General features: G+C 53.4%; 2 protein-coding genes across 3 annotated transcripts in view; both read right to left on the minus strand.

Moving 5' to 3' along the window:
• SLC25A22 (solute carrier family 25 member 22) overlaps nucleotides 1–6,103 on the minus strand; it is a 35,353-nt gene extending 29,250 nt beyond the window's left edge. The window contains exon 1 of one of the 2 annotated variants that reach the window (XM_068684499.1): nucleotides 5,953–6,103. The gene's annotated coding sequence lies outside the window, so the exon portion shown is untranslated. Of the gene's footprint in view, nucleotides 1–3,184; nucleotides 3,462–5,952 lie in introns of those variants that run through there. The other variant, XM_068684495.1, reaches the window with a different exon arrangement.
• Nucleotides 6,104–11,125: 5,022 nt separating this feature from the next.
• PIDD1 (p53-induced death domain protein 1) lies at nucleotides 11,126–26,356 on the minus strand. Its single transcript, XM_068684503.1, has 16 exons — nucleotides 26,197–26,356; nucleotides 24,257–24,628; nucleotides 22,225–22,638; nucleotides 21,464–21,667; nucleotides 20,543–20,597; nucleotides 20,136–20,337; nucleotides 19,660–19,788; nucleotides 19,192–19,371; nucleotides 18,447–18,594; nucleotides 17,926–18,061; nucleotides 17,226–17,376; nucleotides 16,189–16,312; nucleotides 15,343–15,461; nucleotides 14,811–14,918; nucleotides 13,542–13,747; nucleotides 11,126–12,852 (listed from the first exon to the last, which is right to left on the minus strand). Exons 2-16 carry the CDS (start codon nucleotides 24,519–24,521, stop codon nucleotides 12,615–12,617), a joined length of 2,679 nt encoding a protein of 892 aa, XP_068540604.1. The 5' UTR covers nucleotides 24,522–24,628; nucleotides 26,197–26,356; the 3' UTR covers nucleotides 11,126–12,614.
• Between the last annotated feature and the right edge of the window lie 312 nt (nucleotides 26,357–26,668).

Raw genomic sequence — 26,668 nt, forward strand, 5'->3', positions numbered from 1 at the left:
CTGCACTGCCTCTGCCAGAACTACCTCGATTTACTGCAGCCAAGGGCACGGCGCACAGCTCTGGGACACCACTGACCAGCCAGCAGATGTGTGGAAACTTCCTCCTGGGGAAAAACAAAATAATTAAAAAAAAAAAAAAAAAAACAAACACAGAAAAAGAACAGAAAAAAAATCTGATAAAAGGACAGCCAGGGAGAAGGCAGGCTTAGGAGAAGTGCCTATCTGCGCTGAAGCAGCCCCGAAAAGGAGGACTTGCAGAAGGTCCCTTGATGGTGTATTTGCACCCTGCTATGATATACCTGAGCTGCAGCCAGCAGGACCACAAGGGAGCTCAAATGAGCTTCCCAGCCATTCCAAACCTGGTTTGGCTACACCTCATCTCCCCAGCACGGGATCTCCTAACAACTGAACAAAAATGTTTTGCATTTTTCCCCTCTTCCTTCAGCCTTGGGGCCTAGTTCAAAGCTCTTTTATGTCGTTCTGGCAGCACAGCGTGCTTCCAGGCAGACAGAAACAGCCCACTGCAAGATCCACCCTGTGCAAGGGATCTTGCTGGCGCTGGGAAGTTAGCAGGGCAAAAGTTTTGCAGTTCCCTGCCCAGGTTGGCTCAGGGATGGAGTGACAAAAGCACCGTGGGCCAGCACCGAGGGGCACTCGAGTGCCTTTGCAGATGCATTCAGTGCTGCTCAACTTCTCGCCACGCAACCAGCCGCCCTCGCCTTTCACCCCAAATATTTCACAAGGGCACGCTGCCTTTCAGCAGCTACGGTGAATTTGGCAATTGCTCCCCCAGAGCATTGTGCTTCCAAAAGACACAGAGAGGGGTGAAAGAGGCGGTTCAGAGGTTTGCCAGTGCTTGCAGAACAAGTGTCCCCCAGCCCAGCACACAGCTGGCTCCTGCCAGGGAGGACCCAAAGGGAAGACGAGGCAGTGCTACACCACACCTGGGCGCTCCTTGCTGAGAAAGTATTAGTCACGTCAGTCACTCCAGAGTGTCAAGGGATCATTAACTATTTTCACAGCATTGTGCAGTCGTCACACACCTAGATCAGGCTTCACTCCCCACGGAAAATCTGTTCTTAGAGGAATCTGTAAATTGGTTCCCTCATCAGGAATACAAGCTCCGAACACAGCGCAGCATTTTCACGTCTACTTTTCCCCCTAAAAACGTTGCTGCCCTAATCCAGAAGAGCTCTCACTCCCCATATTTCACAATTTTTGGCACAAAGACAGTTACATAAGAACAATTATGCAGGCACATGAAACGCTCGCAGCTCCTAAGCGAGAATTTCCCTCTCGTGGCACCCTCAATGGAGCACAGCTCCAAAAAACGCCCAGAGCCTCACGGCTCCCAGGCTCTGTGGGCACACCAAACCCCAGCAGCTCTTCCTCTGTCTCTTGTCTCCATCACACCTTCACCCTGCCAGAATCCTACAACACAAAACACGAAGCACAAGTGCAGGGTCTGCTTCTACATATACACGTTGCTGTCACCTTGGCCAGCCAGGGTCAGGTAGGTGTTTCCCCCTCTCTTCTCCACTACGTGTGTCTTGGCAGGAAAAGGGGAGCATATGACCCTGCCAGGCTGTCAGTGGTTTCTACCTCCTTGTAACTTAACACAGCGCACTATCCCTTCTTAAAATGGCAGCGGGAGGATCGCACGGGGCTCTGGCATCTTAGTAAGACATTAACAAGATTGTTAGGCGTCAAACAAGACAGCAGGCTTTCCTTCTGAGCTGTGCCGTGCTCCAATTTACGAGGCAGGCTTGCTCCGTATTCCAACTCGGCCATCCACCTCCGCCACGGCTGCCAAAATCCAGCGTGCCTCACCACGGTGGGCTTCCTGGAAACAAAGCTCAGGGAGAAAAACTGCACCTGCACGAATGACAAGAGGTAGCAGTACACGATTCAAGATCCTACAGGCACAAATCCTCTTTAAGCACTGGTGTTTGTTTTCCGGTGCAGAGCTTTGAGTATCTCCCTCCATCAGGCCTCCTCTATACCTTACAACAGCTTTTAACAGCCTGGAAAGCAAAACACAAGCTGCGGCGAAGAAGACAGCCCCACATGATATATTGTTATCAGCCAAGTACCACTCTAGTTTGATTGCCTTTTGCTTCCCATTGCCAAGAAGGGCGTGCGAGAGGCGAGCCCCAGTGGCTTGCAGTGATCCCAATCACTGCGGGCACACCGCGACGGGTCACGTCCTCGGGGCAGCGAGCGTGGCGGGGATGAGGCCCCATCCCCTGGGGGGCTACACAAAAACCGCTGATGCTGACAGCCCCTGCCCCACCTGGAAACAAAGATTATGGGATGAGTAAATCCAGTCCTGCCCTGCTGTCTGCTGGACCCTGACAGCCCGGCAAGATGTAGGAACCCCATGCCGAGCACCCTGCAGGAGACAGGCCCGCGGCACTGGAAAATCCGATATCCACGGCCGTGCCCTCGCCCAGCAGGAGCCCGGCAGCTCTGTGGGGTGCAGCAACAGCAGAGAGGATGCGTGGGGTCTTCCCTTCCCAGGGTGACCTTGAGGAAACCCCAAACCTCCTCGTACTTCCAGGCTGCCCATCCCCGCGGGGCAGCGCACGATAACCTTGACCCACCTCCACCAGGCGCCGAGCTGGCTTAGGACAGCCTGGCAGGATCCCGGCGGCGCTCGGGCTGCCCGTCCTCCTGGCTTGGGTGGCAGCAGACGCTCTGACCCCACAAGCAGCCCCAGAAAGAAGCCAAGGAGGCAGCCACGAGTGGCTGTGGGTGGCGGCGAGCAGCAGCCATGGGCTGTGGGGCACGGCTCCAGCCGCACACGTGTCGCCCGCAGCTCTCCGGTGTGGGCAAAGGGAGGACGGGGCAGGTCCCCACCGTCCCCAGCGCCCACCATGGGCGACCCCAGCCCCGTGGGGAGATCCGAGCGAGCCTGGGGGGCCTGGGCACCACCCCCCCAGTTTGGGTTTCGCCCCACGCGTGGCTCCGGCCCCACTCTCCGCAGCGGGACCCGCACCCCGGGGGGAGGGGGGCGGCTGGCAGCCCTCGGGGCGAGCCCGGGGGGGCAGCTCACAGCTTCGGGGGATTAAAGGGGATCAAAGGGGGCACGGGGGAGGCCGCGGCGCCGCGATGAGGAGGAGGAAGGGGGGATCGGGGCGGCCGCGATGGGGCCGGGGGGGGGCCGGGGTCCGCCCGCACTTACCGGGCCGGGCGGCGGCGGCTCCCGCCGGGGCCGGGGGCCGGTGGGGAGCGGGGTGCGGAGCTCCTGCCCGGCGGCTGGGCTCGGCGGGGCTCGGCGGGGCTCGGCGGGGCTCAGCTCTGCCCTCTGTGGCCGTGCTCGCTGCAGGAAAAGCGCCGGGCCCGTCCCCGCCCGCCGCGTCGCCCTAGCAACACGGGCCCGGAGCGGGCCGCGGCCTCCCTGCCTCCCCCGCTGCCGGGAAGGGGCTGTGGGGAGCCCGCTGGCTGTGTCGGCCACGGGCAGCCCCCCTGAAATAGTCCCTGAAGGATTTCACGGCAAATCGCTTAAAGCAGGGGGGGGGCGATCAGCGCCGGCCTCCCCGGGGAGGAGCCTGGCCCCGCGGCGGCGGGTCCTGGGGCATCGCCCCCCGAGTCCGTCCCCAGCCGAGGGCTCCAGACCCAACAGCACCCACACTGAGCCTAATCGCTGGAAAACTGACGTTTTTCTCTCAATAAAAACCCTCCTGGCCATCCTTGCCCCCAGTAAATGGCTGGTGGTGTGCCCACCAAACCCACCAGTCTGTCATCTTGCTCCCTGGCGAGCATCCTTCCAGCCCCGGTAAAATAACAAGCAAAACGCCAAAAACTTGCTGTTGTCCACAAAATAAAGGCCAGGCTGGCTGTCATCACATGGGTGATGATATTTTGTCCCTTGCTGAGCATGGCTGCCCAGCTGTAACGTCTCCAGGCCACGTGCAGGCTCCATTTTCACGTTTCTATAAGCTCAGGGCAGTACCGGGGTGGTGCAGGGGGGTTGAGAAGAGCCCCTTGCTCTGCCAGCAGCAGGTGACACCCTACATGTCCTGGCCAGAGACCACCGAGGGGCCGTACCCCTCTTTTAACAATTAATTCGATTTTCCTGAGGCTCCTCCAAGCACCAGTTCTGCCAAAACACCTGAGGCGCTGTGCGGAAAGTGCCGTTTTCTCTTGTTTTTGCCCAGTTTTTGCACTGGAACAGATGGATTCTGATTTTCTCACTCCTGCAAACTGGGAACGGCACCTCTGATGGGCACTGAGGAGGCGGAAAGGGCTGCAGCACCCTCACGCAGGCACACACGTGTAGGGCAGTGGGGAGACTGGAGCAAGGCCAGCCACGGCCAGGCCTCCTGCTTTGGGGTGGCCCCACAGCTGGCCAGCGGAAAGCTGATGGGGTTTTGGAAAGACAGCTCGTGTCAGGCAAAGGAGATTGCTATTTTAAGCAAAATTAAAAGAAAGGACATGGCGGGGTTTTAGTGTGGTGTCTGATACCAATGTGCCTGTGCTATTCCAAGGATTTCAGACAACCAGGGTCCCAGAAACAAGAACCGGGCTCTGGGCTCCTCCAAAAACTGTTCCAGCCACACACAAATGCAGCCTGGGCCACAAACCACCAGGTATGCAAGGAATAAGGAGCCGCTGAATAAGGAATAAGGAGCCGATGCTTGCTTCAGGGTCAGGCTGGGTTTTCATGGAGATGAGCTGCAGATGGAAAAACACGACACAGGGGCTTCAGACCTGACTCCTTTCACAAAACAAACAAGCAAACACCACTAAGGCTATTTCAACAAGCTCTGGAAAATAACAGAGGAGTCCAGGAGGACAGCAGCAGCCAGGCAGACCTCTGTGGCTCTTGGGATGACAGCCATAAAGAAGGGAAGATCTCCAGGGAACGCTTCTGTAATAGCATCGTTCACCTGGCACTATGCTGTAAAAGACACCGTGAGTTCACCTGCAGGAACTGGAGGAGCACTAATACACAGTCAGGGTGTGCAACAAATCAGGGGTGATCAGAGAAGAGCAGCTACAAGGATGGAGGAGCCCCTCAGGCTACCAAGAACGCTGCACACACACAAGTGGCAATTACACGGAGACGTGACGAACAGCCCAGACGTGGCAGAGAGGTGCATGTGCCTGAAAATGAGAGGAGCTTGTTATCGCAGCCAGACCTGTGACCCAAGGTGAGAAAAAGATGTTAACCAGGGGCTGGTGAAATATCACAAGCCAATGCTAATGAGCTGCATGCGAGGGGACACAGGGCTGCGTCTGGCCCTGCCTGTGCCTTCCTTGGGTCCCCATTCTGCACTGATTCACAAAGACATCAGTAGGTTTCACGCGGACAAAAGCTGAACTGAACTCAGCGTGGGTAGCTGGGGACAGATTTTTCCATTTATCGTATCTTGCCATCCTGTAGATGGGCTGGTTGGACAGTGCCGTCCCCTGGCACAGAAGAGGTTAACGTTGGCCAGCTTTAAGCTGAGTTTTAATAGGGCTGCAAAATCACCCGTTTTTATTTTTGGTTCTGCTGCATGAGAACAACTGCTCTTTGTAACCTGCATGGAGCAAAGGACCCGCTTCCTCTGGCAGCCTTCAAGAGAGGGGATAAAAAAAAAGCAGAGGAAGAGAATTCGCATTCAGCAAGTGCCAGGTTGTCAAGGTTTCCTGTGCTCTCGAACATATTTTTTTTCTCCTGACAGAGCACAAGAAAAAATTTAAAACTGCTGGGTACAAAGTGGAGCTTCACAAGCAGCAGCAACCTGTGCTGTCTGATCTGCGACAAGGGGTCCGTGCGAGATCGCAGCGGTGGGCTCGCACCCCCTGCTCTTCCACACGTGGCCAGGAGCAGAGCTCAGGCCCTCCCGTGCAGAGAAACCCGCTGCGTGGCATGGTTCAGCCACCCAGAGAAGGGCAGGAAAGGTTTCGTGTTTCTCTGCCCCGTGCCTTTCCCCGTGCGGAATTGAGATCTCAAAATCCCACCTGGCTTGTCGGAGCGGAAGGCGAGGAAAGCGTCAGGCTGGCTGACAGCGAGGATCCGGCTGTTTTGGTGCTGCTGAGGAAACGGGGCGAGCTCAGTCTGCTGGCAGGGAAAGAGGCTTTCACGAGGCTGCATTTTGCAGCTTCCTTCCCCATTTGCATTGCTTTCTGTTTCAATAAATCACGGAGTGCCGGTGAAATCCCCAGGTGCGCGAGGAGTGTGGGGATTAAACTGACACTAAAAAAGACAGATCTGATAAGCTTGGTCACCGCTGCCTTGGTGGCCACCCTGGACACGGTAATCAGAGTGCTGGTAGACAATTCAACTGGTAAAGGTTGGAGAGGCAGTAATGTACTGCTAACACCAGTCAACGTCATTTTCAGGAAGAATCAATCTCAAACAAGCTTGATCTCATTCTTCATTAGGATCATAGGGTAGGCTGCCAGAGTTAACAGCACAGAGTGATGTGAGAGGCATCCGGCATCCAACCACAAAAAATGCAGCGAAGGAGTGTTAGCTGATGCAAAGATGAATCCAATGATTCACGGATTCAAAGCTGGCAGTCGGCTTGGACACTGGGAATCACCCAGAAACCACTGCCCCAGCAGGTCTGGTTTCATTTTCTGGTGCTGACACTCAGCCTTACATCTACACCTGTACGAAAGGAGAGAGGAAGAGGATGCAGGTGGGGAATGATGGGGCACAGGAGGGGACAGCTCTGCCCCGTGCCTGCCTCTGTCGTCCCCAAAGACCATAGGACTGCCAGCAAGGATGGTCTGTCTGCTCCCATGGAGTGATGACTCGGTGGAGGGAGGCTACAGCTGTATTTTTAGCAGCTACTTGATTCAAATGCCCAACAAACAACAGGGGGAAAGTCCCTGATGCTTGGATCACACAAGTGTTCCTCGCTAGCTGGCCAGCAAACCCTCCTGCCACTGCTCTCCAGCAAAAGCAGGATTGAGGCTCAGCATCATTAGGCTCTGAAAAAGAAAATAAATTTAAAAAGCAAGCAGAAGGAATTTCAAGTTCCCATCACTGACCATAAAGAAGCCAAAAAAGGATAAAAATTCACAAAGGGGATTTTCTCCCCTTTATGAAGCAGCTTCTGGTGCCGGCAATGCCTCAGGACCTGACTCACACCTTGGCCCAGCTCCTGCGGCGTGCCCGCAGGAACAGCTACCCCAGATAAGCATCTCCCCATGCCTGCCACCCCGTGACCCCGTTCCCACACATCTCTCCCCGCTGGTTCCTGCAGCAGCGGTGCCTCGGTGCCGCTGGGCAGCCGGGGCAGCCTCCCACACTCGGCACAGGGAGCACAAAGCAGCCAGTCTGCTGCCCTGCGCGTTTATCTCCCGGATAAAGGAGCGGGGCACTTTTGTTTATCGAGTGCTGATGAATGGAGCTGTCTTGGCTGCGAGATCGGCCGCCAGGTCCCACTCCAGGCCTGGCTGCTGGCAGGGAGCTGGCGGCTGCGGGCGCTTATTGCCACAGGAGCCTTTTGGCAGGGCTCAGCCCCTCAGCCCCTTGAGAAATTGCCCCACGGCGTCCCACAGGCCCCACCTGCCCCACTGCAGAGGGATTTATGGACATGGCAGCCCAGAGGAGCATCGTGCTCTTCCTCCAGGGCTTGCAGCTGAGCATTTGCAAATGGTTTTGTTTGCTCTGGGATTTTACCCTGCTCCCTTCTCTCCCCAGCTTATTTCTTCATCTGTCCTTCCAGCAACTAAGAGAGCCCTACGGCCGCATTAACCCTCCTTGAAACACCTCTGCAGGGAGGGTTACAGCTTCCTGGGCACGCTGCCTCACCCAGAGCTGGGAGCTGCTGCCAGCCCTTTCAGAGCCGTGTTACTGAGGGACCCTGAGCTCCTTCCCCAGGAAGCTGATGGATCTGTTTCTGACCGTCTCTGCCCTCCAGCCATCGTCACCGCGCAGCAGTTGTCAGAAAATATCTTGTTAAGCAGCAGGATCTTCTTTTCTCTGCCTGGGCTGTGACCAAATCATCTGTCGTAAGGGATTTTTGAGGGTGCCTTCTTGCTCCTCTCAGCGCAGCAGGATCAGAGCCTCACCAGGATTTTCTCCAGCTGACTGCTGAAGCACACGCTCAGCCCCAGAAGCCAGCGACCTGTCTGGGAAGTGGTGCTGGGAGGGAGCAGCTCCAACCAGCGTCACGGCACCTGCTCGATCTCAGCTCCGTCCTCGGGGAGAAGCTGAGCATCACGAGGATTGCCTTTTTCTCCAGCTTGGAGGGAAGAAAAGCCAAAACATCTGTCCCTCTTCTGGATAGGTGTTACTGCTTTCAGAGGGAGGGCGAGCCCGCCGTAAGCAGCAAGGGGAAGATTGCAACATCCCTCAGCCAGCTCGCCTGTCCTACCCGCTGCAACCTAAAGCTTCCCTCTATCAGAACAACAAAGCGCAACCAGGAGCCTAACCACCCAGGTTCCCAGTGGGGAGGTAGGGCCCTCCAGAGGGGCTGCAGCCACACCCTACACGAGCCCTGCTCTCCTGAACACACTGAGCTGCGTGTCTAAACCTGGGGTTGCTCAACACTTCCAGAAGGCTGGGTCTGAGTCCTGGCAGAGCCCTGGCAGAGCTGTGGCTGGGCTGGGACATGCCCGGGGTCACCCAGAGTGCTGCGTCCTCACCTCCTGCTCACGGCCAGTGCTGGAAGACGCCTCCAGCTGCAGCTCTCTGCAGAGACATTTGGTAAAATCAGGGCAGAGCAGATGTGTCCAAGCTTAACGTACCCAGGGTGGGAATCCTGCGTCTCCTCTGCCTTTGGATGGCACTGCCTGCTTGTTAGGGGCCACCACCAAAATCCTCCCGGCTCCGAGGAGGGGTGAGGGCAGCAGCCACCTCTGCCCGTGGTCTCCCCGTGTCCCCGGTGTCTGATGCACTCCCTCTGCCCAGTCCATCTTCCCTCGTGCCCCAGTGCTGCCTGACTCCCCCCCTGCCTGAGAAAGCTCCGCTCAGCGCTCCGTGCTCACTTGGCGCTCAGCGGCTCATTTTCCCACCAATTTACCCAATTACTTTCCGAGCACAACGTTTATATTTTGACCTCAAACATTTCACAGCAATGAGTCAGCTGTAGAACTATGCACAGCGGGGGAAAAAAAAAGTCCTTCCCTTTGGCTTTTTTTTGGCAGGTGCTGCTGGAGTATTTCACTTGCTGCCACCTAGTCGTGGAACAGCGGATGGCAACCACCTACTCAGCCCTCATTCCCTCCCGAGAGGAAAAAATGCTCCGTGATATTCTTCTCCGAGCATCCCTCCTACCCTGTCACATTTCCCAGTTCCACCGTCTCCTCTCTGGAAAAGGCAAGAGCTGCTCTGCTGTGCCATGAGCAAATGGTGCAGGAGGATCCTGTGCCGCCTTCCCAACGCAACCACCCGCTTGTGTCAAAAACACGGGCCTACTGCGAGGCAGGAAGGATGGAGGCCAAATTTTCCACCTTCACCATGCCTGCCTGGCTTCTACATTTTTCTTTCAAGGGATTTTCTTTCCCTTTTAAGAGCAGCATAACACAGTCAAGTATGGGCGTGAAGAAAAACTTTAGGGTACCAACCAGCAGGAAATCTTATCTGCTGGTGGGGTAGCTTCTGTGCTCCCTCCTAGCAAGCTCTGTAGGGTCATGGCTGAACCAGCCAGTCATTCAAACACCACAGCTACCACCGGTCCCTTAACAGAGCTGTCCCATGGTTGTGTGCTGCTTTGTAGCATTTTTGTCTGGCCTACAGCAGACAAGCTGAGTGCAGCCCCTGCAAGCTGACTGCCCCGTCCACAATCCCTTCAGGTCCTTCACTGGGAACTGTGCACCCCTTCACTGGCGGGGCTGTGTCAAGAGTGTAAAACCCCTGCCAGGGCACAGCCAGGCTTTGCCTGTGTTGTTTTATAATTAACAAACCCATCTGAGCTTTGCTTAGGCTTTCATTTCTCACCAATGAACTTTATTAATGTTTAAGCCACCTATGGGCTGGAAGCACTTTATCTGAGCCTGTTAGCCCGTGGCGGCTAGAGGAGTGCTGCGATTAGCAGGAGCTGGAAGCAGAGGGCATGGGATACTTGGGAAATGCACTGCTCATGGTCCTAGGTCATGCTGCTGGAGGTCTGTAGGGCTCTAGGAGGAGGAAGAGGGTCTGATAATAAGAGTTAAAGAGGTGTAGACGTTGCAGTCAAAAAGGAGGAGAAAAAAAAAAGAACAATTTCCCCCTTTATTTTATTTTGACCGTCTCTGATGACAGTCAATTTCAAGAACTGTGATCAATTTGTGAAAGAAGAGAGGAAAATAGGAACTAAAAGATAAATGCCAAATATTTTTTTTCTGCTCCAACCACGTATGGCAATGTAACCAGCATTTCCCGGCCACAGCAACTACAGGTTTAAAGAAGGAGTTACTGTGCCTCAAAGAGATTATCGATAAAGATAACACACCTGCAAATAGCATGCTTTCTGTTGACTTCATCCAGCTCAAATATTTGATGCCAAGTCAGCTGAAGAAAAGGGCACTGGGGCAGTTGCTCTGATTTTCCACAAGCACCTCCACATTCCCAGCCCAGCGCTTGCTTTGGTGTCGCTACAAGAAGTCCTGCTGCCACCAGGGCCACCAGCCCAGCGGCTGCTGCTTGGCAGGGACGGGCAGACAGCAGCACATCTCTGGGGCAGTGACTTACCTTCCCTTTCATTGTGTGATCTGCACAAGTCCTGATGATCCCCCGATGATACTGCCTAGGATTTGGTATGTGTGTCTCCTGTCACCTGGTCTGGTTGTAGCACAGACTTGCCACTACCCTCCCTCTCTCCTACTGCTGCCTGGACCTGCTCCCCCTGGACTCTCCTCCCCATTTCCATGCAGCATGGCCAAGCTCACCTCCGTATTTCTGCCCACAGGTGTGAAGGGACCCAGCTGTATCACAGCAAGTACCTCGAGGCACTTTTGGGTTAGCAGATCATGCAGAGACATGAAACAGGTAAGCACCTTTTTTTATTATTATTATTATTCCCAATGAGAGCAATATGCCCTAATGCATCTCTCCAAAACTGGAGGAAAAACCAAATACCCCGTTGGTGTACATCAAAATTACAGGCAAGAACAAATGACACAGGCTACCAGAGATTCCATGCACACAAAAGAGGACTGCTGACAAACCCAACATGAAACTTGAGGGGCAGCAGTGGCCTGAGATGTAAGAATGACCTTTAAAAAAGAAAAAAAAGCAACAGTTTTATGCTCCTCTTTCAATACTGATGGGAGGTCTGAAGCACAGCATCAGGGAAATCACTGGTGATTCTTCACTGGGGGAAGAAAGCACAAGGACTTCTCAGACCTGCAGCTGCAGCCTGACTTTGGGTGTTACAACCTGGCACTTTTATACAGGTTTGCAGACTGAGAGCAGCCCTTTAAATATTGTTCAGAGTGGGATATGCCGAGTCCAAACGTGTCCTGAAAGAGCTGAATACACTCAGATTACAGCGCTGTTCCAAACAGCTTGCGTGCAGCTTCCCACTGCCCTCAGTGGGCCGTCAGCTAAGGCACACTACAAGATGGGTGACAGGAGGAGAAGGGCACCTCAGCAGTCAGCAGGAGGACAGTTAAATAACAATAAATACTTACAGCCTTTGACAAGATGTTCAGATTGCAAAACCGGGAGGTTAGCTCGGCACAGTTCAAGCCAACCCCTTAACAGTGCTTATCTCGCAGCTGGCTGGGCCAGTTTCTAAAATGCAAATTGATATCATGCTTTTCACCCAGCTCTGCAAACTCCTTCACTAGTACATGGGCACATTTCACAGAGTGGCTGTGACCAATAACCCTTTGAAACTGCAAGGGAAATTTTACTTTCAGCCAAGTTAGAATCTTTCCAAAACTACGGGGTTATTGACTTTTACTTATTTGTAAAATAAAACTGGCACTCTATCAAAGACCACCAGTTTGTAGATCTCGTCTAACAAGCCTGGCAGGTGCAGGAGCCTAGGGACAGCGTGAAACTTCCTTACTTGCTCCAGAATAGCTTTTGGAGCCCCCCAAAAATGCTAGAAATTATTTTCTTCTCTTTTCCTCACAAAGACTTAGGTTTTGTTTTGGCCTTGAGGGAACGAGAAGAGATTTAGCAGAAAACAGTAAACATTTTCATGGGGAGTACAGCTCACAGTTTTGTGTGAGCAATGCACGTAATGGACAGAAGCAGCTAAACAGTCCCCACTGCACAATTTGACTTCACACCATGATCGCACCTCCACTTTCTCATCAAGCACCGGAGCGCACACAGACCTACTGGCAAATGCTCACACCCTGTTTTTCCAGCAGAAGACAGTTCCAGATATATATGTAAAATCAGTATTAATTAACTGAAGGCTACTTTAGCCACTACTTAACTGGCAGACACTTCAGGCTCTGAACGTCTTCCTGTTTCTGCAACCTAAAGCTTAAGGTTGAGAAGCACAGGAGAGGCTCATAAATGCACTATGAACTGCCTGGCCACTATGAATTTCCACCAGTAGAAGTGGCATGCAGGTATAGACCCAACAGAGCTCGGTAGTCTGCTCACAATTAAATCAGTGGCTAACTCCTCAGGAAGACACTGGTCCTTGGGGAGCAGCCCCAAGGTGCTGTCACCCCAGGGACACAGAGGGAGCCCCCACATGAAGCCTGCTCCTTCCTGCCGGGTGCTACATCGCGGCTGTTGCAGAGTCCTCAGTGCTGCTCTCCTGCTCCAAGCCCACCCGGCGGATGGACTCCCTGTATTTGTGCCGCCCCAGCTCAATGATGCTTTCAACCTCGTCGGCAATGTCCTGGCGGCCGCTCTCTTTCATGGCTTTGATCAGCTTGCTCACACAGTCAGGATCCTCGGAGTTTTGCTGAGCCCATGAGAAAAGCATGTCCAGGATCTGCTTATCAAGGTCCTCTCTGAAGAAAGGTATAAGTGCAGAAGTAACCAAGACACTCTCCTGGCTGGCAACCCAAAGAGGCCTTACCTGAGTCCAAGCCCAGACCTGGAGCCCCATAGGAAGCCATCCAGACATGAACAAAGCCCTTAGTGGGGCTGCCTTTTCCCCACCCATCACACAGCAGTTGTAGTTCCCGCACTAAAATCTCCCCAGAATATCTTCCTCTAACAGAAATTTCAAATTAAAGGGGTAATTTTTTTCTTAATGTAAATTTCCCACAGGAACAGTAGTTTGGTCATAACAAGCCCCACTCTCTCAAGGTTTTGGTCAGACCGCATGTCCTACAACATGCCACAAGACCTTTTTGAATACAGATATTCACACTTAATGCCACGGACAACTGCTCATTGTTGGAGATGGAGCCTGGCCGGGAATGCAGACCACAGAACACAACAGGAATGTCACGCAACTGAACTACAAAGCTCATCAAGCTGGTAATTTCTGAATTTTGCTTTTCAAACGTCAAGCTTTGTTTTACAACAGCAAGAGAGAATAATCAGTTTTCCTTGACAAAGTCATGAGAGCTGTTACTCAACCCATCTTTTATCCAGAGAAACAATTCCAGTGGGGAAACTTCCCACCACCTGTGCATATGTTTACACTATTGCACTGCAGCTGCCCGTGCTGTTGCTCAGAGTCCCTGCTTACCTGTGGTTGTACCCTATGCGCTCGATCTGCTGGTAGGTCAGGCCCAAGTTCAGGCCGATGGTCTGCCAGTCAGCTCCCACGCGCCTGGCGATGCTCAGCAGGTTTGCCTGGGTCAGGTAGCCCGTCTCAGCATTGCCCAGGTTCAGGGGAGAGAAGGAGAAACCGTTCTGGGGACTGGGGTTCTCACCCCAGCGGGGTTTCAGCCTCTGTCATAGAGAAGAGAGAAAGGGAACCTGCTAAATAAATTGACTTTTGTGTCTGTCTGGCCATTCAGCCTCCACACTGAAAATTTTTTCCTCCTAAGGAGGGGAAATCTTAACTTGAGGCTGAAGAGACAGATGTAAGAAGCAAGGAGCACTCACACTGGCAGTGACCAGCAATGCTCAGTGCTTCTGAAAAGTATCAAATCATAATGCTCGCAGTCACAGCTCATACTGGAAACTTTCTTTCTTGTCTTCACAGAGCACTTTTCGGTGAACCATCTCCCCAGACCGTATTTGCCTGGTCAGTAAGAAAGCACTTGGTCTAGATTCCCAGCTGAGGTTGTATGTGTCAAAAAAGGATCAGAGATCATGGCATGCGATCCGAAGGGAAGCATTCAGACTACACAGGTATTTATTGCTTTAAGCTTCTCAAAAAAAAAAACCAATTAAATTCTGTAAGATAAAGTGGCTCTCTCACTGGCCTTTTAAGCCAGTAGCTCACACCAGAATACTTAAGCCCAACACCTGTAACTACCTCATCCTAGACCTTTTTTTTGGCTGTCAGTATGAGCTGGGTGACTAAGAAATTTAAAACCAAAGCAGACACTTCCCTTAGTCACAGCAAACTTCCTCCTCCTCCACATGCCTCATTTATATAAAGGATCCACCCTCTCTGACCACCTCCAGTGCCTGTGCTAGACTGGTGAGATGAGCGTGAGAGATGGAGACTGACTCATGTTTCCCTTTTGGGAAGTTCACATGGGGAGCAGGAAATCTCCACCGTGACAGGCAAAAAGCACACGGGAGATTTCAGTGCACATCTGATAGGACTCTGGCCCAAGAAGGTTCATGGAATTGTGCCTGGCTGTGTTCCAGCGATCTGTCACCACAACCCTGCCCTACGCTTTGTTTACAGAAAGCTAACACCCCTCCTTTACTCACACAGAGCTCTTAAAAGAAAGAGAAGAGGCTTTCCTTTCTTCCACACAGTTGGGCAGTGATTTCGATAATCTAGATTAAGTAGATAATCTGGATTAATTTTTCTGCAGGAGGCAGAATAACTCACAGGCAGTTTGATTGGCAAAGTAGCGAGCCAGAGGGAGTCTGGTCCTTTCCTCCTCCTGCTGGCCTCTTCAGGGATGCTCTCGGGAACTGCCCCTCGGTAGAAAGAGACCTTGGCAAACAGAAAGCACACAGTGAGACTCAGATGCCAGCACAGAGGACAAACCTGTTTGCAGTATGAGTTTTCTCTCTGCGAAAGAATGAATTCAGCATTCCTCACCCATCCTCAGTCCATAAACTGCCCAATTAAGTGTGACTGGGAGGGACACTGGGGTTCTGCCATAAAGGCTGGACTCTCTGCCAACACCCCAGGAGTTAATGGCAGGAATGTAAAGGCAGAGAGCTATCCTGATGAGTGATCCTTCCAGACTCTGCTCGCCATGTGTTCAGGGGTTAGTCAGTGAAATGCAAAGCCAAGGGAAAGAGGGGAGGAAGAGTCATGCCCAGTGCTCAAGAGATTATCACACAGCGCATCGTAAAAGCAATGATGATGATGAAGGAGGAGGAAACAAAATGTCCGTGTCACTGTTGCTCACCTGGCCCTTTACAGCTTGGTCTTTCCTGTCTACAGGGGAAGTCACGTAGATTTCCTTCATGTTCTTCAAGTGGGAGTAAAAAATAAACGAGAGACGTCCATCCACACAGTCAGGGCGATCTGTGTCAGAGAAACAGCAAACACTCAACTTGTGCAGAAAGTGTGCACCTTTTCAAGCCTGGGCAACAGCCCACCATCCACTGGCAGCCTCCATGCTACCATCTACTCCTTCTACTCAGGCCTGAAAGAGCTGTAACCCTCCTTTCCTCGCTGGGAAAGCAGAAAAGTGGCTGTGGAGCACGCAGGTCCTACAGGTGAGAAAGAAGAATGGCCACAAGGTGGAGGCCAAGTTCAAGAATGGAAGGATAAAACATGAGGGTCTTGCTCCCTCTTGGGATACACATTAAATTTGGCAACGGGAATTTTCTGCTCTGGATTGTTCCAGAAATATCCTCTCCAAAAAGCCTCTTTTATATATGTTCACCTAGAAATGGACAACAGGAATTAGATCACCCAGGGCATTCCAGTGCACTGCCTGAGATGCCAGGAAAAGGGCATAACTGGCTGCAGAAGCAGATCAGTCACAGAATAAACCCTTCTGGATATTGCCCTTTGCAGGCTGCAGCAGCATGACAGGAAATGAAAGCCTGCAAACAGCATTTTTATAGGGAAAAGCTGACACAAAAGTTGGGTGACCAGAGAATGTGATCAGGGGCTGTGAGCGGCGGGCGAGCAGTGCTCTGGAAACTGAGGGTGCACCAAGGAGGAGTACAGCCCCCAGAAAAACAGGCCTGGGACAAGGGAAGCAGAAGAGGTAGGAGCAGAAGGGAGCTCAGTGCTACCATACCCATATCGATGCTGATGCCTCGCTCAAAAGCTGCAAAGAACTGCTCTCCTTCAAACATCTCCACCATGTCGGACGGCTCGGGTCCTCGGTAGCGGTCCTGCAGCTTCTTCAACACTGGGTCAACCTGGCAAGGTGACAACACAGGGCCCCATGTTTGGTCTGACACCGAAGTCTGTCCCCAGAGCTGTGTCCCTACACCCACCATGTTCCTCTCACTCATCTTTGATAGGGAAAGTCCGTCTTCCACTGAAAGGATGCAAACGAATGAACAAACACCCACACCCTATGTCCCAGACACATTCACAACTGAAGAAGTGGTGCTCTGGGTTTCAAGGCTTCTTTATTTCCCAAGTAAAGAGAAGAAAATCCTCTGTGGGCTAACAAAGATAGGCCAAAGCTGCCATTAAAAAAGGGTTATCAGCAACTGTTCTTTTTTTTAACAGGTCAGTAACCTTCAAAGACAGGGATTTACTTGCTACCTTTTCCTCCTTGTAGTATGCCATCAAAAAACATTTTCTCTGCAAAAAAACATGTGCTACAAGAACACAGCAGAGGAGGTACCAGAAAACTCATTCTGGCATTGCAGCCTGGAATAACAGTGTAAGACCTGGGGTCTCAGAGGCAGTGCACATGTTAAGCTAGAGCTGAGGTGTCTGTTTTTCTTTATATTTGTCACAGTAAACCTTCTCTCTTACCCCAAGACCACCCCTGGCAGGAAAGCAGACACACAGCACCTTGATCTCACTGTGAGTGCCACTGCTGCTTTCCCTGGAAGCAGAATTTTCGTCCAGGATCCAAGATACATCCCTGACAGATTTTCTTTCCACGCGTCATTTCAATACAGAAGAACAAATAAAGGAAAAAGAAGCAACCAGGTCAGAGGATTATGCAGAGCCTTGGATATGCAGGCCCAGACCGTGTGGTGACAGCACACCCCTGTCATGACTCTGGAGCAGTGAACGAGACTCTCTTGCCCTTAAATCCTACAAAGAGAGGCCCAGGGAGCTCAGGAGCAAGGCAATGCAACCATACCAGACCTTGTGCTTGGGGAGACACTGCAGCAGGACTTGCTCGGGGTCCTTCTTCCTCTGCAGAGCAATGAAGTTCACCTGGTACATGCGCAACCGCTCGTAGACCTTCTTGGCAATGCCTCCAATGTAGGTCTTGGTGGTATACCACAGCCAGTACCTGGCACACAAGGGATTAAGAAACAGGAGGGATCCTGTCTGAGAAGAGAGGCAGGCGTCATGTCCACGAGAGGCAGGGACTCACACCGGGAGGGAAGGATAATATTTAAAGTGAGGCTGAGGCCAGTGAGGAAGAAAAGGAGAACTTGGGAGCTGAGAGAATGTGCTCTGGAAATCTGTAGCTGAAAAACTACAAATTCAAAGGGGAAAGGCACTAAGTGGAATGTATTTCCTCCGAGGACACCCTGCTTGCAAATCTGACTGGATTTGCAATTTGAATCTGACTGTCTTCTCTGCATTACAAGACAAGAAGGGCTGAGAGCATTGTGAGGAGAGCAGAGCCACGAGCTTTGCTCCAGTGAACCTGCGCAATAGGCAAAAGGATCTGGGTTATTATCAGCAGGTAAAAAATGATGGGTAAAGCGCTAAGCTAGGCCTGACTCGCAAAGGGAAAGAGAAGTAGGTAGGACTAATTGCATGACCCGTGCTTGGGCTGTGGGAAACTCAAGGCAGGGAAACATCTTGTCCTCAGGACTAACCCTGCACTTACCAGGAGAAGTGGGTGACTTCAAACACTGCGTAGAGATGGGTGAGTTCCAGCACCACCTGGCTGGTAATGTCATCCCAGGTTTGGCCCTGCACATCCCCACGGAGCAGATGCAGCCTTGACCGATCCAAGTTTAACCCTAATAACAACAATGAAGATATTATATGCAGCAGAAGACTTTAATATGAGGTGGATATCTGCATCTCCCTTGCTACCTCTATTCATGGCTTTACATACCCAGACGCAGGTTTGAGTGATTTACTTTTTACATGCACCACGTTAAGACTCATGCCCTTCTCTTGAGCATCCAGGACTGAGCCTTGGTCAAAGAGCAGCAATAGAAAGATGAGGCTGTCCGAATACTTCTAGAATATTCTAGCAGAATATGCAGCCTTAAACTGAGAGTATGATGATCTCCAACACCACACATTCATGATTCACTATTTGATTCCCATCAGCAATAGCTTGCCACTTGCTTTTTTCCACACGCAATTTCTCTGTGCCGATTTTGGGAATAAACTGACCTGTGACCCCGAAGGGGAGGGGGAGCTGAATTCTCACAGGCTTGAGAAAATCCACCAGCGAGTCCTGGGAGAGGCAGAGCAGAGGACTGGCTCTGCACCCCGCATCAGCTGTGAGTTCCGCTATCTCCTCCGCGGAGACCGGCAGCACCTGGATGTGGAGCGCAGCGCGGTGAGCTGAGCAGTCAGGCGCCCAAATTCCCCCAGCTCCTGCTCAGCACCCCTAGCACTCAGTAGGCAAACGCAGCTCTCGGCTCAGGACACGGTGGGAAATGGAAGCACAGTGACCTTCGGCTGAAGTTTGCTCTAATACTGCCAGCTGGGACAGACCGAGCTATTGCAGGAGCATTTTGCAGCACCCACCAGCTTTACAGGGCAATTGCTTTCAGTGGGACTGCTCTAATATTAGATCTGCATAAATAATTCCCCCAAACCTCGCTTTCTGAGCTGTTCTGCCATGCTTGGTGTGGTCTGTAATGGAACAAGAGGCAAGGGCTTCCCTGCTGCAGGGAGCGCTGGCGGAGCTGCAAGGAAACCCCCTTTCCCCCCGAGGGCCGCCTGGCGCACAGCCCGTTCTGCAGGCAGGGAAACTAAGGCAGAAAGTGATCAGAGATGGGTCAGCCCATGAAGCATCCACGTCAGACACGAATTGCCCTAGGGCAGACGTCTCTTCTTTTGTTTTGCCCCTTGGCATGGGTCAGCAGCTGCACCAGGGCTTACTGGGGCACGTTTTCTCCAGCAGGCGTACCTGGAGTTTGACACTGCGAGTCTCCTCCGTCACTCCAGGAGGGAAGGTCACCTTGATGTTGGGATCCACGCTGGAAAAGAGCAAGGTCCCCTCTGTGGACACTTGGCATTCATTTTGCACAAGTCGAGACACAACAAGGAACCAGGAGAAGTGAAGGACACGACAGTGAGCCACGTGCTTCTGTAACAGAAGACAGAGAAGAAGAGAGAACATAGACAACACAATACGATAACAGCAGGAAAAAAAGAGACAGCAACACCTGGGCAGGTCAGAGTATTAGGACAGGGATGGAGCATGGCATGCAGCAAGTCATCACCTTCAGGACACACACCTCCGTGACAGTGCAACCTTAGAGCTGAAATCCACTCCATTTTACAGCAGCCACTTGAATGCTGAAACTCGTGGCTTGGTGAAACCACGGAGAGGAAGAGGAGCAATGTGTGTCACTGGTCATTCCAACCTGCTTACCTTTGATTTTGTCTCCTGCTCCACCTGTGTTCTCAGATCACTCCAGCTGTGCCCGCTGAAGGTCCGAACAACCACCTCACGCTGCTGGAGGCTTTGCGGGCAGGCATACGGCATCCAGATCTGCACCTCCTAGCACAGAAGCAGTAAGACACCAACAGAGAGGATAAAATCAGGCCTAGCTGTGCTCTGTGGCTTCCTGCACAGGGTAAAAGGGGAGGCAAAGCACAGCCTGTATGCAGGGAGTGGGGCAGGAGCTGGGCATCTGGAGTGGAAACCACACAAGCAGACTTTTGGGAAAGGATGTGGACCATTTGCCTTGCAGACTAAGGGCAAATGCTGAAAGAGCACCTCTCTTCTGGGGGAGAAAAAGGGTTGTGAGTGGGGAAGGTTCTAGTATTGGGAAGTCCCTCCCAAAGGACTCCGCCAAGCCACGGCAGAGGCAGACTGCTGAGCGGGCAGCTTGGCTGGGCCCTCACCTGCTGGAATGTGACCCCGTGAGGCTGCAGCTCCAGGACCCTGCTCAGCAGGACGTCGTGGTGTCGCAGCTTCACCCACCGAGGGTCTGGCTCCAGGGTTCGGAAGTCGATGCGCACAGGGTCAGAGGCAGCCCCCGGTGGGAAGTAGAAATGGATGCCACAGGCCAGGATCACTTCGCAGCCTTCCGAAGTCACAGTAAAGCTTCCAGAAGAAATACACGGATGTATGACACCGTGCAATGACTTCAACCCTCCAAAAGTTCAGCAGAAGAATCTCCCACCTTGCGTATGACTGGCCTAGTGAGGCATTACCCTTCCCGTGCACACGCACGGTATCTACCACGCACAGTTTTGTCTGGGGCCTTGTTACACTACTGTAAAGTAAGTTGTTAATAAGAGAAGCTTACCTGTCCTCTCCTGATGCAAGGAACAGTCTTTGTAGCTCTGTGGCACTGGATCCCTCTGCAGCAGTAAGCTTTGGTTAGGTTATTTACATCAGAGCAGGCAAGAAAGGCTGAATTCACCTTTCAGTGTGGGCTGAATCCTAATCTGACAGAAGCTGCTAAAGGAACCCTGCTCACACTGTGGTGGGCTTCAGATCTGGCAGCAGCAGCAGGAGGATGGGAAGAAGCCTGGGGGTCCCCAGCCACGCTGGAAATGCTGGCTCTCTGCCCTGGAAAAACCCTCAGGAGGTAGAAAAGCTTCCCCTCCACCAGTCCTGCAGCTCTCAGGGCCATCCGTGGTCGATCACCCAGGGCCACCTGCTGGAATCGGTGCTCGCTCTTGTGAGCGTGAGCACCGCTGGGGAACCCTGCTCGGATCCCTGCCCATCCATTACCTGTCTGAATCCTTCAGAGAAAGAGCTGCTGCTCTGAAGCCCGGGAGCAGGGGGGCAGCAGGAGCTAACTACAGCAGCATCACCTCTGATTGCCTCCTCTGCCTCTAGCACGAGCCACCACGGCCTGAGGGTCACATAGCACATCCAAGAACTGGGGTCCTCCTTTGCTAACAAGGCCAGACCTCCTTAGGGCCCCACCTGATCCATTTCTTGTGAATCCCATTTTCACTTCCACTGTGAAATGTTCCCAAAGAGTGAGCCAGGCTCAGAGGACCCCCACTTCCAGGGTCCTCTGAGCCCTTCAGAATAGGCTCGGACTCCTAAAGCCAGCCTGCCTGTGCCGTTACAACCTCATAATTACACCAGACAAGTAAGTACTGATCTGATTGCCCCCTGCTTCCCTTCCCTAATCCAAATCCATTTGCACCACACTGGGCCAAGCGAGGGGACAGCTGGGCACAACGTGCAGAAGCAGAAGCCCTGCAATTACCGGCCTGCGGGGACGGCTCCGTCTCTCCTAAGGGGTTGCCTCGGAGGTGCACGAAAGGCAAGGTCTGGATCTCGGGGGGGACGGCCCGGAGGCAGTTGTTCCGCAGATCGAGCCTGGACAAGTTGGGCAGGCTGGCGAGCGACGTGGGGACTGTCACCAGGAGATTGCTGTGGAGATGCAGCTGCCGCAGCGCCTTCAGATTGCCTGCAGGTTCCAACAAGCACTGACTCCCCAGCCGGGCTGCTAATTGGGCTGCAGCCAGCTCTCCCCACACACACACACACACACACTCCTGCACTGGGTCTCCACTCACCTCCCGTGTGTGCAAAAAGGGGAAGAGAGGCACAATAACTCTGCCTATCTTTTATGGAACTCAGAACCTGGCTCCGTGGCCTGCTCCGCAGCAGGCAGCCTGATTTCAAGCCCCGCTTTGCTTCCCCTTAAGCCCCAGCTTTACTGTTTCCAGTCCCGGATGCTTCCCAAAAGCAGCAAGGCCAGACCCTCAGCTGCTATACATTGTACCTAAATCTGAGGAGCCTTTCTGGACCACAGAGCAGAAAGCATGGTCCATAGTCACTAATGCCCACAGTGACTGACCCAAGTATGTCTCTTCTGGTTATCCCTCCCATTTTGGCTCTTTTGGGGAATGGGCAGCTCCTGCTAGCAGCTCTGGGGACAGAGAGCAAGGGCCCCAGGGGTCCTAGCCTGACCAAAAGCTCGGCAGTTCCCCGTTGTTCTCACTGTCCTGAGGAAACACATACCTACGGAGTCTGGGATGCTCGACAGCCGATTCCCAGAAAGATCCAGTTGTGTGCAGCTGTGCAGATTTCCAACCTCTTCAGGGAGGGCTTCCAAAGCATTTTCTGACAGATCCAGGTCCTTCAGCGCCGCCAGGTCCCCAATGCTCTGAGGTAAGTCCATCAGCTGATTTTTCATGGCGGAGAAGAAAGTCAGCTTGCTCAGGGAGCCGAAGTCCTCGGGGAGCGCCACCAGGCTGTTGTGGCTCACCGAGAGCACGCGGAGGCTGGGGAGGCGAGGGATGCAGCTGGGCAGGGTGGAGAGGCTATTGAAGCTGAGATCCAGGTGGGTGAGGCACCTCAGGCTCCCAACGTCTGGTGGCAAGCTTGTCAGGGAGCCGTGCTGACACGAGCCGAACTCGTCCCTGGCATGGCCACCTAGTGCGGAGGGGAGTGGAGGAAGAGGTCAGTGTGCTGCAGGGACACCTCGCCAGCCCGTGTGACACTCCTGAAGCCATGCAGAGGCTCAGATGGTCACCACTCACAATGAGCAGTGCTGATTACAAAGTTTTCTAGGTTGTCTGCACTTAGGCTCAGTTTCCTGACCCGCGAGAGGGGTGTAAATGTGAAGACCCGCTGGGAAATCAAGAGATGCCCCAGTGAGCTCGCAGAGTCCTGCTAAACAAAGCCTCCCACTCTCCCTCCCCTCCACCACTTTTGGACACCACACACCACTGCAGGGATGGAGGAGACCTCCTGACCCTCTGGGCTCTGCCCGTGCTGCTGGGGACCAACAGCCCCAAGGAATGAGACCTGCCCTGGCGAGATGGGAGCAGCTGTGGAAAAGTGGAGAAAATGTGGCAAGAAGCAGGTCATTCGGTATTGCGCAGGCTGGATGGCAGCACAGAGAGAGAAGGGCACGGGTCCTGCCCCAGCTTGTGGCACCTGACGTGGAGAAAGGTTGCACCCAGGAAAAAGAAGCTGAGCACACAAAAGCAAATTTCCCGAACCCTCCATTTCTTCCCCTTCCACCCTGCTCTGACGGTAAGCACATACAGCAGAGGGCACCAGACATTTGTCGTGCTGCATAAGGGTAAAAAATGTAACCAAACAAACGGACACCCTGCACTTCACACAGAAGGAAAGCTTAGCTGAACTATTCTATTGCACTTGAGGATGCTCGGAGGATGCATACAGCTCACAAAACAATTCTCCGAAAATGCATTGCCATTATCCTCACCTTACGGACGGGGGAAAGACAAATGAGATTATCTGTACGAGATTTTATGGGTAGTCTGCGGCAGGCATAGAAATGACCCTCATCCTTTAAAGTTTGCAGCTGAAAATTTCAGCTGTAAGCCCTGAATTTCGGCTACAAACCCACTCTTTTCTCTACCGTGCTTTTCAAATGTTATCTCCTAAAGGTGAAATGATTCAGTCAGATATAGAAATTTATCATTCATATGGAGAGACTCCTACAGGAAAGAGATAAGGAAGTCAGGGACTGAGATAATAGCTAGACATGTAACTGTTATTACAGAGTGCCGAACGGCAGGCACTCCGGGTCATGCCTTTGGTAAAATGTTGAGCAGAGGCTGCTCTGTGCCGAGCCCCGCTAAACCTCCGCTCCCTGTCACAATGCAAGGATTAAGCTAAGACTGATTCAGAATGACCTGCAGCAAAGGCAGCTCATTATACTTCCAGAAATGAAAGGGGAGCTGAACATTTATCAAAAAGTCAAGCATCTTTCAATCCCCCTCTCCTTATATAACTTCTGCAAAAAATGCTCTTCTTCTAGAGGATGGATAAAGAAAATGTTGCAGCGTCAGCCTCACCAAACCCAAAAATTGTTCCCCATGCAGCCGTAAGGAGAAAGGAAGGAAAGAGGAGTCTGGAAGGTAATTCCTGTTGAAATCTCCATGCAGCTCGGAGCAAGGCTAAGAGCCAAAGCCGTCGCACAGGGCACTAGAACTAAAAAAAGCCCCAGAGGCAGTTTGGGATGTGGAGAGAGGGCAAACCCAAAACCCGAGCCTAGGCGATGGGTGCAGGAACTCACCTTTGAGCACCAGGGACTTGAGGTGCTTCAGGCAAGGCAGGACGCCCAGTGCAGCACCCAGCAGGCTGTCGTTGGTGCTGAGCCGCAGGAACTCCACCTGCACCACCTCTGCCCGCCGCCCCTCGAAGAGCTGCAGCAGCCGGCGGCAGCCAGCGGGGTACACGTCCAGATTCAGCCTGTTGTCCGCCAGGCAGCAGTCGGCGAGCGTAGGAGCCCCCGAAGCCCCCTCCCCGCGCTCGTCGCCGAGCCCCAGCAGCTCTGCCATCTTCTGCGTCTTGTCCACAGGGGATGGACATGCTCCAGCTTGCCGTGCAGGCAGGCACTGGCAGCACCACCAGGCAGCCGGGGCGAGGAAGAGGAGGGAGGACGGCTCTGAAAGGGAAGGCAAGTGCATGGTGAAGGCCTCCAGCCCCAGCGCAGGGGGGCTGGAAGCAGTTTATAACCACAGCAACGGGGCAGGAGGGATTACAGACGTGGTACTGAAGGCTCTGTGGGCAGCGGGGACAGAAATGCAGGTGACGGACACCGTGGGGGCTTCTCCCTCCCAGTGAAAGCCTCCGAGTTTCCCTAGCCAGCACCCGTTATTCCCATTATCCCCCAGAATAAACAGCAATAGGAGCGTTAAAAGACGTAAACATAGTGCCCATGCTTGATGCAGATTGCCTTAGCAGGGAGTCAGGAGCGTTACAAGCACAGGGCAAAAGCAGGGCAGGGAAACTGAGCCAGCAGCAGCGCCCCACAGCCCGGGCCTGCACGTTGCTCGCAGGCTGCCACCAACCCTCAGCGAACCCGGTTGTGAAACTGGTTGCCAGTGGTTCGAAAACGGAGATGAAAACGGGCAAAGGGCAGTGGAGCAGACGTGGCAGGGCCGGGGAGAGGGGGCTGTAAAAGGCACGGCTGTGGCGGGGGCACTGCGCAGCGCAGCGGGACCGGGGCCCGCGTGGGGCTGCCTCCGCAGGGCTGCTCTCGCCAGCACCCCCCACTGCCAGGGAGACAGGGGGAAAGTATGCGGAGAGAGGTTTCATGCTTAAGGAGCAGAGCTGTGAGATCTGAGCACATTAATTGCTGCTCTGCCACCTTGGTGCCCTCATCCTTTGGGACTTTCAGAATGGGCACAGTGGGAGCACAAAGATGGGCGCAGGCACTTTGTTTTTATACCAAGTTACCCATTTCTAAGTCTCCCATTAGCTGTTATTTCCACTTCCTTTGTCTTTTGCAAGTCCTCCTGAGCTTGGTAATTGCAGTGGCTTATGATGCAAACATCAGATCTTTTTAAGCCCTGCCGCTGCTGAATAGGTGAATAAATGTTTTGTTTGAGTGAGGGATGCAAAGTTACAAAAACCCTTTAGCAGCTTTAACATCCGCGGGCAGCAGGAGCAAGCCAGAGTCCCTGAGGCACCCCAAACGTGTTCCTTTTTACCCTTCAAGGGTGGGACACGTTGGGACTGATGCTCCCCAGCACACCCGGCTCCATGAGGGAGCAGACACCTTATGGGCACATCAGGACAAGAAGAAAGAGCAAATGGAAATGACTGCTTTAGTAAAAAAGTAAGTAGTTCTTACTAAAAACAGGAGGCAACACATACACAGACCTCACAGCTCTCTGACAGACAGGTGTGAGCGAAAAGACAGCTTTGTAAAGCGGCTGATGGTGAAGAGACCTGAGGCCTCAGAGCCCGCAAACGCAGCCCCACGTGTCTGCATGGGACAGGGGCAGGCGCGCTGGTGCACGAGCACACAGACACGTGCGTGTGCACACAACACGGTGCACGCACACCCGCTCGCCCCAGGCTATCCTCACCCACCCTGCCGCCAGCTCCGGCAGCCCCAGGACCCCCCACCCCACACCCTGCAGGGCCCCGAGCCCCCCGGATCCCCCGGCTGAGAGCCCGGGCGGAAGGCGCTGTGTGTCCCGCTGAGCACGCCCGCGCTCATCTCACCCCTGCCCCGTCCCTGGCACACAAAACCCGCGTCCCAAAAGCCCGGCCGCCCTTGTGTGGCTCGGCTGAGTCTGGCTCGGCTCGGCTCAGCTCAGCCCAGGCACTTCCTGCAAAGTTTGCTCAGCCGGGGCGGGCCGAGCCATGGGAGGTGCCGGATGCAGCGGGGCGAGGGGCAGGCGGCTCTGGGACAGAGCAGGAGGCTGGAGGCAGCCCAGCTCCGCAGCTGGGCCCACGTGGCTGTGCTCTGTGATACAGCTGTGCCAAAATGCGAGCCCGCAGGGAAACCGCAGCTGGGCTTTGCGGTGCCTGTCCTGCTCTTTGTGTTGTGTGTGAGGACAGCTGGCACCTCAGCGCTCGCTGCTGTAAGGCTGGGAGCCTGGCGGTGCCAGAACTACCAGAAGGAAGTGACAGCTCTCCTCTAGTATCTTTATATCCTCTTTAATGGCTTTATATCCTCTTTAATATGTGTACT

The sequence above is a fragment of the Anas acuta genome, chromosome 5 (genome assembly GCF_963932015.1).
Source record: "Anas acuta chromosome 5, bAnaAcu1.1, whole genome shotgun sequence".
NCBI classification, from domain to species: Eukaryota; Metazoa; Chordata; class Aves; order Anseriformes; family Anatidae; genus Anas; species Anas acuta.